Source organism: Phyllobates terribilis, unplaced genomic scaffold (assembly GCF_046119375.1).
Source record: "Phyllobates terribilis strain yellow unplaced genomic scaffold, ASM4611937v1 Scaffold_11__3_contigs__length_659146591, whole genome shotgun sequence".
Classification (NCBI taxonomy): Eukaryota; Metazoa; Chordata; class Amphibia; order Anura; family Dendrobatidae; genus Phyllobates; species Phyllobates terribilis.
This window is the reverse complement of record NW_027362771.1, coordinates 483,198,528-483,215,950: the sequence shown is the minus strand read 5'-3', so window position 1 is coordinate 483,215,950 and position 17,423 is coordinate 483,198,528. Positions and strand designations below refer to the sequence as shown.

Here is a 17,423-nt window from a genome sequence, read left to right as displayed (position 1 = left end):
CGGATCTGCGCTGTCTTTGTGTTAGATACCAAAGGTCACTTTCAGTGGGGCCTTGGCGAGTCAGGGATGTTTTGGGGGTACAAGGGTGACCTCCACAATATTAGTTACAGTCGTTGGTTTTGATATATGAGCTGATGAGAATACAAGTATCAATATGAGCTGATGAGAATACAAGTATCAATATATTTATCTAGCAAGCGATCTTCCTCCTTGTATGAACCAATATAATGTAAGATAAACACATAGTGATACATTGCATTTGTATTTATTTAGATCACTAGCAGCTATTAGGGGGCCATATTTTAAAAGTGATTGGTGGTAAAAAAGCGAAAGGCGCAATGTTGAGTGGTGACCATGACCATGGTGTTCAGGATTACAGCGCCAGCCTGAGATGACAAGACCAGCTTCTCAATCATCTATCTGCTTCATCCTTCTTTCGCAGGCACAGGTCTCAATGATGTGACACACACAGAGAAAGGGGAACTTGTCATTATGTATCATAAACTGTTATGCAAATACCTCAATTTGTAACTATTAACATAATTTAGCGCTCAGAGACATACACTCGTTTCTAATCATCGCAGTGGAATGGAGTCTTGTTCTGTCGTTCTTAGCCTGCAGGAAAGTCTTTCATCAAGATGCTGTAATGTTTTAATAACCTGCCAGCGTTCACCGGCTGTGCCGCTGCCGATGACACTCTTACATTGTCCTCATTAAGGAACAGAACAGGTCGGGGAATAACAGGACATTAAAGCATTGCCGGTGTGCAGGATCCCGAGGCTTTGAAGCTGCTGTTACTGACAATGCAGGTCTGTTAACCCCATCTGTGAGGAGTTCGGGTGACATTACATGTAAGATGGACTCACCTGTGCCCACTTCTGCTTCCAGGTTTCTGCCCTGTACCTCTGACGCTCCTTCACTGCCCAGCCATAACATGGAAGGTGGGCCGCAGTGTCGCAAAAAGCGCTCCCGTTGCTGCCACATTCATTGTCCACTTTAAACAACCAGCGGGTCACCAGCAGATTATCGGTTATAAGTTGGCTCAGAGAACTGAAGAACTGGGAATTTGGTAGAAATGCAGACATATTGAATAACGTACAACAATAAGGACAATATACAAAGGCGAACATGACATATATAGGTTTATAAACAGGCTTATATAGCAGAGCTGAGTTTATTTAACCGTTGGGGAATCATTCCACTTTCGTGTTACATAATATATTAGGTTTCTGTAGTCTTAAGCAATGCTATAGATCAGTGGTAGGATATAATATGGATGGGTGTACACAAAAGTGGACAATGGGGTAGATAGAAATAGATGGTCGTTCTAAAAAGCCCATCATCTTAAAAAGACTAAGTTCACATATCAGATCAAACACTTCGAAATATTAGTGATGGAGGACAGCGGCTGTCAAGGGTGTATGGCCAATGGTGGCCACTCATGTAGAAACACAGGTCACAATTTTACGTCAGTCCAGTACTGTTTTCACTCAGATACAAAGACGGCCCCCGGGATGGCCTGACTACTATTGCGGTCAAATTACTGTCAAATTAATGAAGTTATTAACACAAACTCACAGCAAAATGCAGCGGTTTTGCAGCAATTCCTTAATAAAGCCTCATTATCATTAATTTTATTAATTTTTCTGTAACCGCCAAAAGAAACTACCATTTCACCATGTCCTGTGTGGTATTCACACTTGTTGGTATGATAGCTTTAAATGAAGAAATAAGGAACTATACATTGGGTCTAAGGGTAAGACCACACAGCCCGATGGCCACTGGCTGCACCCAAAAACTCATGTGGCCAATGGCCACGTCATGTGGTCGGGGTTTTGGCCATTAGGTTTTGGTCTTACTGTAATATATTATAAGGTAAAAAATATCGGACTTAATATTTAACAGGTACTTTTGGCCCAACATATTTTTACCTTACCTCCCTCACACAGACACAACTGATAGCACCTGTGAAGGTGGGAAGTCATGGCAGCTTGATTTCATCTTCCTTTTACAATGGGGATGAGACATTTGTATGTGGCTCACCCTTTCTATGGGCAACAGAAAGTTAGGAAACAAGAGGAGTGGTCCTTTTTGCCTACAAGGAAGAACTGTACATTCCTACCACGACATCAAAAAGTTATTCCTTTATACCTTGTTCACACAATGCAATTTTGGCAATCCTTCCCTGATGGGTTACAAACATGTCTGCAGAAAAAAAATGTTTTATGTTCTGTCAGATGTATGTATATATATATATATATATATATATATATATATATATATATATGTATATACATACATATATTGTAGAGTTTTTCCTCACTTGGGTGCGTCAGGAGGCATACAGGAAGCATTTTCATTTAAATGTCTGTGTCGGTTTATTGCTTCAGAAACCGGTCAAAAGCAAAAGGAAGCTGGATAGCATCCAGTTCACTGGTTCAGACTGGAGACAACAACACACAGGAGGCCTTCTCCCTCCAAACACAGACCATGTGCCAAACAATGGCCTCCATTATAACTTGTTAACCACACCCAGAGATGAGGTATGTGGGTAGCCAGACCCGCCCATCTCTCCAGCTACCTGTAACCCGGCCCCAAATGCACCAAACAGTCCTCTTAGTGCTTAGGTGCACTAGAGCAACATTCCCGGATTACATCACAGAGGACAACCATCTCTGTGATACATACCTCCCGTCGACTGTGTCCGTGAGCTATCTTACATACCTCCCCCCTCTGCCTAAAGCCGTGGGGCTTGGCACCTTCTACTACTTGACAGGGGATTCTTGAAAGGGCATCAGCATTCCCATGTAGCTTCCCAGCTCTATGTTCCACATGGAAGCTAAAATCTTGTAGGGCTAAAAACCAGCAGGTGACTCTAGCATTCTTCCCCCTTTTCTCCCTCATCCACCTGAGTGGGGCATGGTTCGATACCAATTTAAACTTTCGTCCCAACAGATAGTGCCGTAACATGTCCACCGCCCACTTTATGGCCAAGCATTCCTTTTCTATGACAGCATAAATCTTTTCACACGAGGACAGCTTCCTACTCAGGTAGAGACAGGGTGCTCCTCCCTGTGTATCTCCTGGGAAAGGACTGCTCCTAAACTGACATCTGAGATATCTGTTTGGAGTATAAATTCTTTCTTGAAGTCGGGGGCAACCAAAACTGGTTGCTTACACGGAGCCCCTTTCATTTCTTGAAAGGCCGTTTCCATCTCTGCAGTCCATTTGGCCATGCCTGATTTTGTCCCCTTAAGAAGGTCAGTCAGGGGTGCGGCCATCATGGCGAAGTTTGGGATGAACCTCCTGTAGTATCCCACGATTACCAGAAAGGCTCTAACTTGCTTTTTCGACAGCGGTCTTGGCCAGGTTTGGATTGCCTCACTTTACTGATTTGGTGTTTGATTTCGCCTCTACCCACTACATATCCCTAGTATTTGGCTTCTTCTTTCCCCATGGCACATTTTTTTGGGTTTATTGAAAACCCCGCCTTCCTTAGAGCATCAAACACTTCCTGGACCTTTTCCAGATGACTTCCCCAGTCTGGGCTGAAGATTACAATATCGTCCAGGTATGCCGTGGCATATTTATTATGGGGTGCAAGGATTCGGTCCATGGCCCTCTGGAAGGTGGCCAGGGCTCCCTGCAGTCCAAACAGCATCCGGACATATTGGAAGCATCTGTCCGGCGTAGAAAACGCAGTCTTCTCCTTGGCTTCCGGTGACATGGGGATCTGCCAATATCCCTTCCTTAAATCCAAGTTGGTTATATAACTCGCTGGCCCAAGTCTCTCGATCAGCTCATCGACACGCGGCATCTTATATGCATCGAATTTAGAGACCTCATTCAATTTACGATAGTCACTGCAGAATCTCCATTCGCCATCGGGTTTTGGGACCAGGACAATCCGGCTCGACCAACTGCTCATGGATTCCTCAATGACCCCGAGTTTCAACATCCGATCCACTTCTTTGGAGATCAATTCTTGTCGGGCCCCAGGAATTCGATAGGGCTTCAAGTTCACCCGCACATGTAGCTCTGTCAGAACCTCGTGTTCTATGACCTTAGTGCAGCCAGGAAAGTCCGAGAACAGATCCCTGTTCTTCTGCAGCAATTCCAAACACTGCTGTTTTTGGGCCTTCGTCAGCATCTCCGCTATTGCGACTCATCCAACCTCGCCTTCTGGTTTCACCAGCAAGCATGGGGCTTCAACAGGCTCTCTATCTTGCCATGGCTGGATGAGATTGACGTGGTAGATCTGGTATGGCTTCCGTCTTCCTGGTTGATGAATCTTATAATTCAACTCACCCAGCTTTTCTACCACCTCATACGGCCCTTGCCACTTGGCCAATAATTTACTTTCCATGGTAGAAATCAGCACAAGGACTCGGTCTCCAGGATTAAACTGCCTTACTCTGACTGACCAGATGTAGACCCTGGCCTGAGCCTCTTGTGCATGGAGGAGATGTCCTTTTACAATGGGCATCACCTTCGCAATCCTCTCCTGCATAAGTGCAACGTACTCGATGACACTTCTGTGGGGCGTGACTTTGGCTTCCCAGGTTTCCTTTGTTATATCAAGGAGACCTCGCGGATGTTGGCCATACAGGAGTTCAAATGGCGAGAACCCCATAGAGACCTGTGGAACCTCTCGGATAGAGAACTAACAGATACGGTAGTAGACAGTCCCAGTCTTTACCGTCTTTTTCTATGGCCTTCCTCAGCATACCCTTCAGAGTTTTATTGAACCTTTCCACAAGGCCATCCGTCTGAGGATGATACACTGAAGCCCTCAGTTGGGAGATTTGCAGGACCTTGCATAACTCCCTCATCACATTACTCAAAGGGTGTTTCCTGGTCGGTCAGGATCTCCTTTGGAAATCCTGTCGGGGAAAAAATGTGGACCAATTTGTGGGCTATACTCTTTGCAGAGGAGTTTCTCAGGGGGATCGCTTCAGGATAGCATGTGGCATAGTCCAGGATGACCAATATATATTGATGCCCACAAGCAGATTTAACCAGGGGACCAACCAAGTCCATAGCAATTCTCTAAAACGGCATTTCAATGATGGGCAATGGCACAAGGGGACTTCAAAAGTGAGAGGTGGGGGCGGTTAACTGGCACGTAAGGCAGGACCTGCAATACTTTAAGATTTCCCGGTGACATCTGGTCCAATAGAACCTCTAAATGATCCGTTCCTGCGATTTTTCCACTCACAGATGGCCACCCAAGACATGTGAATGGGCCATGTACAACATCCTCCGTCTATAGGGCCCCGGCACCAATAACTGTTCCACAAGTTCTTCCCTCACTTTCGTAACCCGGTACAACAACTCCCCACTCAACATAAAATAGGGAAATCTTGTGTCAGCCCCCGGCTCCTGTGCAATACCATATATGACTGTGAAATTGTTAAATGCTTCCCTCAGAGATAGATCCTTATGATGGGCGGACCCAAAATTCTCGCTGGTCACCCCTAACTCAGGAATGTCAGTCTCCGGGGACACTACCTCCTCATCCCCCACAAGGACACAGAATAGAAACCCGTCTGACTCTGGGTGTGGTGATACTTCTTTAGGGCTACCGGGTTTCATTTCCGAGCCACCGAACCCTGAATCCTTCCCCCACAGATCCCGAAACAAACAAAAGTCCGGCTTATAATAATAGGGTGCAACAAATCCTGGACGACGCCAACCTCGTGGGACTCAAGACTATGGGCCGTTTCAATGTTCACTCTGGATACTGCATAGTCTTTTGCATCACCATGAATGCAGCGGACACCCACCTTCTTCCCCGGGATCAGTTGGAGAGAAAGTGTGGCCCTCACAAGGGTCACCAGACTCCCGGAGTATAGTAGTCCAGTTACCTGCCAACCATTTATCTTCACGGGACAGGCTTGTGGCCCCTCGCTGGGTGGACAGTTCACACTGTTGGATCGGCTGTAACAACAGCCTGTTGGTCTCCTGCTGGTGCCGCTGCGACTGGACCAGGTGTTTCAGCAGGTCCTCCATTTTGTCCAGCGTCGCTTGCTGGCTTGTGGCAGACTTCACCGAGGATATGCAGTACATCTTTTAGCAGTCACACGTATCTGCTGGGAATGCTGCCCGCACTACTAACACCAATTGTAGGGTTTCTACTCACTTAAGTGCGTCGGGAGGCAAACAGGAACCATTTTCGTTTAAATGTCCATGTCGGTTTATTACTTCATAAACCGGTCAAAAGCAAAAGGAAAACAAACAGCTTTTAGTGCAACTAAAACAAAGTAAACAGTCCTTTAGGCAAAGTCTCTGGTTAGCCAGTTCTGTAGGCACACAGTCTGGATAGCATCCAGTTCACTGGCTCATTCTGGAGACAACAACACACAGGAGGCCTTCTCCCTCCAAACACAGACCATGTGCCAAACAACAGCCTCCATTATAACTTGTTCACCACACCCAGAGATGAGGTATGTGGGTAGCCAGACTCGCCCATCTCTCCAACTACCCGTAACCCGGCCCCAGATGCACCAAACAGTCCACTTAGTGGGTAGGTGCACTAGAGCAACATTCCCCGATTACATCACAGAGGACAGCCATCTCTGTGATACATACCTCCCATCAACTATGTGTCCATGAGCTATCTTACAATATATACACACAAGCAGCATGCCTTCTGTGCAACAATATCATCCTGAGTCAGATAGTCCTCTGTACTAAAGAGCCATACAATCACATACATGGTGTGTGTTTAGCAGAAATCATCCTGCCATACACTGAATATATAGCCCCAATATATGCAACTGTATGCCGTACACATTGGTACTCTACATGGACTAAATGTAGAGTATGCCACCTACACATTACATCTATAGAAGCTTTTATCACATCCCCTGCTAAATCCATAGATTATGGACTTGGTCTCCTTTGCAGGTATAACATGATCTATACATGATTTTTGGATGTGTCTGTGGGAACTTTTGTCCATTTTTCCAGAAGAGCATTTGTGAGGTCAGATACAGATGTTGGATGAGAGGATCTGGCTCACTATCTCCATTATAGTAAATTCCAAAAGCTTTGAATGTAGTGGAGGTCAGGGCTTTGTGCACCCAGTCAACTTCGTCCACACCAAACTCACCCAACCATGCCAATATAGACCTTGCTTTGTGCACTGGGACAGAAATGAGCCTTTCCCAAACTGTTCCCATAAAGTTGGAAGCTGCAATTGGCCAAAATGTCTTTTGAATGGTGAATCATTAAGATTTCCCTTCACTGGAACTAAGGGGCTACTAAGACTGCCAGATGAAGAAGTGCAATTCGTCACTCCACTGAAAATGTTTCTACGGCTCCAGAGTCCGGTGGTGGCTTTACACCACTCCATCCAATGCTTGGCAATGTTCTTGGTGATGTAAGGCTTGCACACAGTTGCTCAACCATAAAAACTCATGTCATGAAGCTCCTGTTGATGTTAAAGAGATATCCAGCAATGTCCAAAGCCACTCATTGCCGTATCGAAAGTGAGAGGTGTTGACGTTACAACCCGCACAACTGCTGACACGTGTGTACTATTGCCATGTATCACACACACGTGTCCTGTTCATTAGACTAGGACATGTGCATAATACCTACCGATAGTGCACTAGTCATAATGCCATCAGCACCGCTAACTTCCAATGTGGAAGACAGCAGCTTGTGACGTCACTGGATAACTCCATTAATGATGGAGGAGGTCAGCAGAGCGTTGGAGACTTTTATGCACAATATTCTTAAGGACTCGGTGACCCTGCTCTGTAACTTTGTGGTCTACACTTTGTGGCTGAGTTGCTGCAGTTCCTAAATGTTTCCATTTTTTCAATAATACCATTCACAGCTGATGGTCGAATATTCAAGAGGGAACAAATTTGGTAACTGACTTATTAAACCGGTGGTATCCTATTACAGGACCACGTTGGTATAAGTGAGCTTTTTAGAACGACTCGTTCTGTCACAAATGTTAGTAGAGGCAGACGGCATGGCGAGGGGCAGGAGATTATACACCTGTGACCGTGGAACTAAATGAAAAACCTGAATTCATTGATTAAGAGGCGGGATCCAATACTACTGTACATTTAATGTTAGATTTATATACCTTTCATACATTGTTTTGCATTTTTTTTTGTATTAAAGGGGTTTTCCCATGAACAAAAGTTGATTTTAATCAATAGATCTTGGAATAATAATAAGTTCCACAATTATACAGTACAGACCAAAAGTTTGGACACACCTTCTCATTTAAAGATTTGTCTGTATTTTCATGACTATGAAAATTGTACATTCACACTGAAGACATCAAAACTATGAATTAACACATGTGGAATTATATACTTAACAAAAATGTGTGAAACATCTGAAAATATGTCTTATATTCTAGGTTCTTCAAAGTAGCCACCTTTTGCTTTGATGACTGCTTTGCACACTCTTGGCATTCTCTTGATGAGCTTCAAGAGGTAGTCACCGGAAATGGTTTTCACTTCACAGGTGTGCCCTGTCAGGTTTAATACGTGAGATTTCTTGCCTTATAAATGGGGTTGGGACCATCATTTGTGTTGTGCAGAAGTCTGGTGGATACACAGCTGATAGTCCTACTGAATAAACTGTTAGCTGCTTTTGTCTTGCCATAATACAAATTCTAAGTAAAGAAAAACGAGTGGCCATCATTACTTTAAGAAATGAAGGTCAGTCAGTGCGAAAAATTGGGAAAACTTTGAAAGTGTCCCCAAGTGCAGTTGCAAAAACCATCAAGCACTACAAAGAAACTAGCTCACATGAGGACTGCCCCAGGAAAGGAAGACCAAGAGTCACCTCTGCTTCTGAGGATAAGTTTATCCGAGTCACCAGCCTCAGAAATCGCAGGTTAACAGCAGCTCAGCTTAGAGACCAGGTCAATGCCACACAGAGTTCCAGCAGCAGACACATCTCTACAACAACTGTTAAGAGGAGACTTTGTGCAGCAGGCCTTCATGGTAAAATAGCTGCTAGGAAACCACTGCTAAGGACAGGCAACAAGCAGAAGAGACTTGTTTGGGCTAAAGAACACAAGGAATGGACATTAGACCAGTGGAAATCTGTGCTTTGGTCTGATGAGTCCAAATTGAGATCTTTGGTTCCAACCACCGTGTCTTTGTGCGACGCAGAAAAGGTGAACGGATGGACTCTACATGCCTGATTCCCACCGTGAAGCATGGAGGAGGAGGTGTGATGGTGTGGGGGTGCTTTTCTGGTGACACTGTTGAGGATTTATTCAAAATTGAAGGCATGCTGAACTAGCATGGCTACCACAGCATCTTGCAGCGGCATGCTATTCCATCCGGTTTGCGTTTAGTTGGACCATCATTTATTTTTCAACAGGACAATGACCCCAAACACACCTCCAGGCTGTGTAAGGGCTATTTGACCAAGAAGGAGAGTGATGGGGTGCTATGCCAGATGACCTGGCCTCCACAGTCACCAGACCTGAACCCAATTGAGATGGTTTGGGGTGAGCTGGACCGCAGAGTGAAGGCAAAAGGGCCAACAAGTAATAAGCATCTCTGGGAACTCCTTCAAGATTGTTGGAAGACCATTTCCGGTGACTACCTCTTGAAGCTCATCAAGAGAATGCCAAGAGTGTGCAAAGCAGTCATCAAAGCAAAAGGTGGCTACTTTGAAGAACCTAGAATATAAGACATATTTTTAGTTGTTTCACACTTTTTTGTTAAGTATATAATTCCACATGTGTTAATTCATAGTTCTGATGCCTTCAGTGTGAATGTACAATTTTCATAGTCATGAAAATACAGAAAAATCTTTAAATGAGAAGGTGTGTCCAAACTTTTGGACTGTACTGTATGTGTTTAAATAAAATGTTCCTGTGCTGAGATAATCTTATTAATGTGCCCCTGCTGTGTGCTGTGTAATGGCTGTGTCAGATCATACAGTAACAAGGTCTGGTCATACCACATCTCCTGGGCAGGGGAGGAAGCAAAAGGGAGTGTACAGACATTACAGAACGGGAATCACAGCTGATTCTTTCTGTAAGGTAAACATTTCACTGCCTGTATTTAAACAATGTTTTACTTCAAAGAAAGAATCAGCTGTGGTCATGTGCTGTAATATCTGTATACTATTTTGCTTCCTCCCCTGCCCAGGAGCTGTGGTATGACCAGACCATGTTCCTGTACGGTCAGACACAGCCATTACACAGTACACAGCAGGGGCACATTTATAAGATTATCTCAGCACAGGAACATTTTATTTAAACACATCCAATTGTGGAAATTATTATTATTCCAAGATGTATTGATTAAAATCAACTTTTGTTCATGGGAAAACCCCTTTTAAGGGAAAAATAAGTTAGGAAAAAAGGACACTCTTGGCATACATTGGTTCTATTATTAAGCTATGGGTGTCAAGTGCACATATCATTATTACTTTTTTGGTCCTATAATAACATAATGTCGTAAGGAGGTAATTGCTCATTTATAATTTTGTTATGTTAAAATATTGATTTATGATTTAGTTACAAAATGAACTGCAGATTCATATAGTCATCTGTTTTCCTGGGCTGTTAATGTGCTAAATGCATTTTATATGGTGGAAGAAGGGAAATATTGACTCCCAAAAAAAGTTTTAAAATAATTCTCAAGTGAAGCGATGGCTTGGAGGGTGACCTAATTACTAGGTATAAATATAGCATAGTTAGTATAGAGAGCAGTCTAATATTCTTTTGATACCTGGGGTCGCTATAACATGGGAGCATACATCACAGAAAGAAGGTATTACCAAAATAGATTTTACACTACAGAGAAAAAAATGTTGACCTATGAAACACTCTGCCTCAGGTATTTAAAAGATAAAACCCTGATATTAAAAATAATCAGGCATTTATAAGTGATCTAATGGGTTCAAGTCAAGAAGGAATTTGTGAGAATGGTATAGGGTGAGCACTCAATCCTCAGAGTAAGTAATGGTAAATCATGGCCCTTGGCATGCAGTTAGGAATAAACTTTTTATTGGGAGGTCCACCTTAAATCATCAATAATACTTATTATGGACTACTTTTCGGTCCTTCCCGGACCTTTATCAAGGCCTGTGTCACTGCCTAGGTGGTTTAAAGCTTGATGCTTCTCCTTGCTGAGAGTGCCAAACGGGTGTAAGGAGACTTATAGGCAATGCATGCTCCTCTGGGAAACTAAATATTCAAATATCCTCTTCACAGAGGAAGAGGACTAGAACTCTAGCACCACCTATAGGGGATAGCAATTCTAAAAGTCAATATTGACCCTTTAATGAGCCTTGTCACATGACTTAGGATGAAAAATATTAGCCCAGATATGCAGCTTTAACCTCGTACAACAATGAAAAACTCCCTAAAAGCCCCATTCAGATGTCCATGAGTCACATACGTGTTCTGTGTTTTTCACAAATAGAACACATACCCATTAAAGTCTGTGGTACTATTCACATGTCCGTGGTTTTATTGTGAATCGTGTACCTGCAAAAAAAAAAATCACGGCAACATGTCTGTTTTTGATCCAAGTCATTGATTAAAATTACCCATGTAAGTCTATGGAGTTGTGAAAATCACTGATGGCGGTCCATGATTAACTTTACAATGTATAGGAGAAGCTTTTTAATTTATAGATTTATTCATACATGAAAATCACTGATAAAACACTGATGGTAAAAACTGACACTGACCAAACACTGATGAAACTCGGACCGTTTTTTGGATACATGAAAAATCACAGACGACTGAATGAGGCTTAAGGGTTCTTTCACATTGCGTGTAGGCACCCGCTAAGTGGCCACGTTGGGGCTTACGTTCAAACTCCTGGAAAAACAGGATTTGGACATATGCGCCATTGTGGCTCTAGACTATAATGGTGCCGATAGAGCAAACGTGCACTTTGCTATGCATCATTTTTGGGCAGGTACGCCTACTGAAGGAGGACACCCAGATGCAGTCTGCTATGTCTTGGTCTCTGCCTCCAGTAGGAATGCACGACCGAAAATGATGCATGGCAAAGCGCACGTTTGCTCTATCGGCACCATTATAGTCTATGGCCACAACGGCGCATACGTCCAAATCCCGTTTTGCTGGGGAAAGGGGGGGGGGGGGGTTTGGACGTAAGCCCCAACGGGGCCACTGAACGGGTGCCTAAACGCAATGTGAAAGTACCCTAAAGGGTTGATTTTTGTCTTCCTCTGGATCAACACCGGAAAATAATAGATTAATGTGTATACCCCAACAAATAAGGTTTCTGCATTCTTTACTTTCAGGTGTTAAAAATCTGTCCCGATGATAAGATAGAGGTAAAAGAATGATAATAAACAAACAAGAAATCATACATGCACTAGAGATATCAGTGACCAGTGAGTCAAGGAGGCATGGGTAACAATACACACACATTTCCAGGACTAGATGGGCATGTTACATAATTAGCACATTTTCTAACCTGTTCTTGGTTATAGATATCGTACTGTCCTGGAGGAGTGGGGATGTTGGCACTTGCAAATATCCGCTTACTCCCCGACTTGGTGCTGTAGAGATGTGCCACGTCCGGCTCCGCGCCTAGGACAGGGACCCCAAGCATATCCGCCACAGTCAGATCATCAATATGTGGGACTCGTCCGATAATGTAGGTCTCCCGGCCTTGAGTCAAGTTTCGAATGCGCTGCAAAGTCATTGGACTGTACTTGAGTAGAGTGGAAAGGCACATGTGGTGATTCTGTCATGGAAAAATAAAAGACTGGCAAATCATTTTTTTTTTTTTGCAATACTTTTAATTTTTTATTTTTCATCTCGTTGCAATATTTAATATTCTTCTCAGTTTGCAATAGGTTTTAGAGATTGACTCTATGCACAGTAAGATTGGGGATGGTGAAAGTTATCTTGTTACCATGGATTTTCTTTTCAACTGTGTGGTGTGGAGATAGCTCTGGAATATTGGGATGCATATTACAAAGGGTGACCATATCATGTATTATCTAACATTTATATATATATATATATATATATATATAGTACAGACCAAAAGTTTGGACACACCTTCTCATTTAAAGATTTTTCTGTATTTTCATGACTATGAAAATTGTACATTCACACCGAAGGCATCAAAACTATGAATTAACACATGTGGAATTATATACTTAACAAAAAAGTGTGAAATAACTAAAAATATGTGTTATATTCTAGGTTCTTCAAAGTAGCCACCTTTTGCTTTGATGACTGCTTTGCGCACTCTTGGCATTCTCTTGATGAGCTTCAAGAGGTAGACACCGGAAATGGTTTTCACTTCACAGGTGTGCCCTGTCAGGTTTAATAAGTGGGATTTCTTGCCTTATAAATGGGGTTGGGACCATCAGTTGTGTTGTGCAGAAGTCTGGTGGATACACAGCTGATAGTCCTACTGAATAGACTGTTAAAATTTGTATTATGGCAAGAAAAAAGCAGCTAAGTAAAGAAAAACGAGTGGCCATCATTACTTTAAGAAATGAAGGTCAGTCAGTGCGAAAAATTGGGAAAACTTTGAAAGTGTCCCCAAGTGCAGTTGCAAAAACCATCAAGCTCTACAAAGAAACTGGCTCACATGAGGACCGCCCCAGGAAAGGAAGACCAAGAGTCACCTCTGCTTCTGAGGATAAGTTTATCCGAGTCACCAGCCTCAGAAATTTAAGGTTATAACAGCAGCTCAGATTAGAGACCAGGTCAATGCCACACAGAGTTCTAACAGAAAACACATCTCTTCAACAACTGTTAAGAGGAGACTTTGTGCAGCAGGCCTTCATGGTAAAATAGCTGCTAGGAAACCACTGCTAAGGACAGGCAACAAGCAGAAGAGACTTGTTTAAGCTAAAGAACACAAGGAATGGACATTAGACCAGTGGAAATCTGTGCTTTGGTCTGATGAGTCCAAATTTGAGATCTTTGGTTCCAACCACCATGTCTTTGTGCGACGCAGAAAAGGTGAATGGATGGACTCTACATGCCTGGTTCCCACCGTGAAGCATGGAGGAGGAGGTGTGATGGTGAGGGGGTGCTTTGCTGGTGACACTGTTGGGGATTTATTCAAAATTGAAGGCATACTGAACCAGCATGGCTACCACAGCATCTTGCAGCGGCATGCTATTCAATCCGGTTTGCGTTTAGTTGGACCATCATTTATTTTTCAACAGGACAATGACCCCAAACACACCTCCAGGCTGTGTAAGGGCTATTTGACCAAGAAGGAGAGTGATGTGGTGCTACGCCAGATGACCTGGCCTCCACAGTCACCAGACCTGAACCCAATCGAGATGGTTTGGGGTGAGGTGGACCGCAGAGTGAAGGCAAAAGGGCCAACAAGTGTTAAGCATCTCTGGGAACTCCTTCAAAATTGTTGGAAGACCATTTCCGGTGACTACCTCTTGAAGCTCATCAAGAGAATGCCAAGAGTGTGCAAAGCAGTCATCAAAGCAAAAGGTGGCTACTTTGAAGTACCTAGAATATAAGACATATTTTCAGTTGTTTCACACTTTTTTGTTAAGTATATAATTCCACATGTGTTAATTCATAGTTTTGATGCACACACACACATATACACAGTGTAATATTATTTATCTATAAGAAGACCGATACAATCCAATAGAGAATTTCAAATACTGATGATACAATGACAAAAAATGCATTCTAATTAAAACGCTTGCCCACCCACAATCCCAAACCCTCCTCCCCCCTTCTAATTAAGAGTGAAAAAAAACCTTAAAAAAAAATAAATGGTAACTGGGAGCTTATATCCTGGAATAATTGAAAAGTTATATATAAAAAATAAGCTTCTATATAGAGAAAAACATAATTGGACTCAATTTAATATTATTCACAGGTTGTATACTTATTTGGAAAGGATGGGCTTGAGAAATAACTCACGCTTAAAAGGAAAATGCTTAATAATGTATTGTGAAAAAATGTATATCTACAGGACGAAGGTTTTGACATTATTGAACTAGGTTAAAGATAAGACTTTCTCATAATATATAAGTTGGTTTATATGGACGTTTCCCAGTTTGGGGGGAAATAAAATAACAAATTTGTTTATAAAAATTTTTTATTCCGGGGGAGATAAGTAAATGGATATCTGATTCTTGTTCGTTAATATCAGATTGGCTGAACTTGATTAAGAAGATCAATATTTAGGAAACAATGGTATATAAAGGTAGGTAATCAGAGCAAATAAAAACTTACCATGTAATAGCACGGGACAGAAATGGAAAAAAAGAAAGTTAAAGCGCATTTTTATTTTAATCTTCCGAACGTCTCTCTCTCCCTCCCCCCTTTTCCTATTTAGAATGTGACCAGACATTCAACTAGTGCCTGCTTGGCCCGATCGCTCATTTAAGGATACTAAAAAAATGTTATATATTTCAATTAATAGAATAAAAGTGGACAATGACTAAAACGCCTACAATACGCCAAACAGCACAGAGACAAGCCTCAAAACTTCTGGAACAAGGTCATTTGGAGTGATGAGACCAAAATTGAACTTTTTGGCCACAACCATAAAAGTTACGAGAGAGGTCAACAAGGCCTATGATGAAAGGAACACCATTCCTACAGTAAAGCACGGAGGTGGATCGCTAATGTTTTGGGGATGTGTGAGCTACAAAGGCACAGGAAACTTGGTAAAAGTTGAAGGAAAGATGAATGCACAACGAGATCATCAAATACTGGAGGCAAATTTGCACTCATCAGCCCGGAAGCTGCGCATGGGACGTACTTGGACGTTCCAACATGACACCGATCCAAAACACAAGGCCAAGTCGATCTGTCATTGGCTAAAGCAGAAAAAAGTGAAGGTTCTGGAGAGCCCATTTCAGTTTCCTGACCTCAATATCATTGAGCCACTCTGGGGAGATCTCAAGCGCACAGTTCATGCTAGACAGCCCAGGAATTTACAGGAACTGGAGGCTTTTTGCCAAGAAGAATGGGCAGCTTTACCATCTGAGAAATTAAAGAACATTATCCACAACTACCAGAAAAGACCAAGCTGTCATTGATGTTGCACGGTGTTAAGAACTGGGGTATGTGAACTTTTGATCAGGGTCATTTGGATGTTTTTGGTTGTCATTAAGATTTAAAAAGAGAAAACACAGTAGTTTGACAATAGATAGCTTCACCCAACCAATAACCATGAGTGGAGAAACAGTTTTTGTTGTTATCATTCATATTCTCTGAAACAAGGCCAAGAAAGGAAAAATTCTGCCGGGGTATGTAAACTTTTGAGCACAACTGTAAGAATATATTGACATGTAGAAAGCCAAAGAGATCAGTATTATGTAAGCTTGTGAGACGGCTTCTATGAAAAACTGCACCCTAATATTACATATATAAACAGCTTTTTAATTTCTATAAAATGTAGCATGTACTGTATAATGGCAGCTCAGTGGGTAGCACTGCAGGCTTGCAGCGCTGGGGTCCTGGGTTCAAATCGCACTAAGGACAACATCTGCAAGGAGTTTGTATGTTCTTCCCGTGTTTGCGTGAGTTTCCTCCGGGTTCTGAGATTTCCCCCTACACTCCAAAGACATACTGATAAGGGAATGTAGATTGTGAGCCCCAATGGGGACAGAGATGATGAAGCCTGTGAATGCAGTGGAATATGATTCTATATAAGCAAGGTAAATAAATAAGAACTATTAATTACACATGATCATTATATATATATACACAACACACACACAAATATATATATATATATACTAGATGGTGGCCCGATTCTAACGCATCGGGTATTCTAGAATATGTATGCGGCCGACCGGGAGCAATCAGCAGAGCGTTGTTTAAATTTGCCGCCAAAATCGCTGATTGGTCGCGGCCGGCAACCGCGACCAATCTGCAAAACTGTGTTTAAATTTGGCGGGTGGCGGCCGCGACCAATCAGCAAACTGTGTTAGTGAGGACCGGAGAGCGTGTTTAAATTTGTATAGATATATATATATATATATATATATATATATACAGTAAATATATATATATATATATCTGAGAGTAAGAAAACATTAACATAAGAAGTTTCAATTCTTAGGTTATCAGTAATACATATGGGTGTAGAGGAGGTAGTGTAGTTCAAAGGAATTTACATGTATTTTTTTATGTATTTCAGCTTAATAAGTCAACAAGGAAAAATGCCTAGTGCGTAAAGGATTTTTTTAGAAAATCGCATTAACTGTAGTGATATGCTAGACTGCAAAAACAATTGCCAAGTTGATAAAATATGGTATGACTGCAATGTGGCATATTCCACATAATAGGATATTGAGATCATATTATTCAGCATCTAACATCAGCATTGTATCAGACTTGGTGTGAAGCTGCAGCACAGCTATTCACCACTAGTGGGCAGCAGCCACAACCAGTAACAATTTCACATCTTACACTTACAAATATATGA

General features: G+C 42.3%; 1 protein-coding gene and 1 long non-coding RNA gene across 3 annotated transcripts in view; one reads left to right on the top strand and one right to left on the bottom strand.

Annotated features, from left to right (window-relative positions):
• LOC141166612 (uncharacterized) overlaps positions 1-16,928 on the top strand; it is a 104,499-nt gene extending 87,571 nt beyond the window's left edge. The window contains exon 4 of the long non-coding RNA XR_012251331.1: positions 15,321-16,928. This is a non-coding gene — a long non-coding RNA (uncharacterized lncRNA). The remainder of the gene's footprint in view (positions 1-15,320) is intronic.
• The window catches only part of IQCH (IQ motif containing H), a 131,113-nt gene that overhangs the window by 45,565 nt on the left and 68,125 nt on the right, over positions 1-17,423 (bottom strand). For both annotated transcript variants that reach the window (XM_073653455.1, XM_073653456.1), the window contains exons 13-14: positions 12,453-12,725; positions 867-1,058 (exon numbers count right to left, since the gene is read on the bottom strand). In XM_073653455.1, coding sequence (XP_073509556.1) covers positions 867-1,058; positions 12,453-12,725 — 465 coding nt within the window. The remainder of the gene's footprint in view (positions 1-866; positions 1,059-12,452; positions 12,726-17,423) is intronic.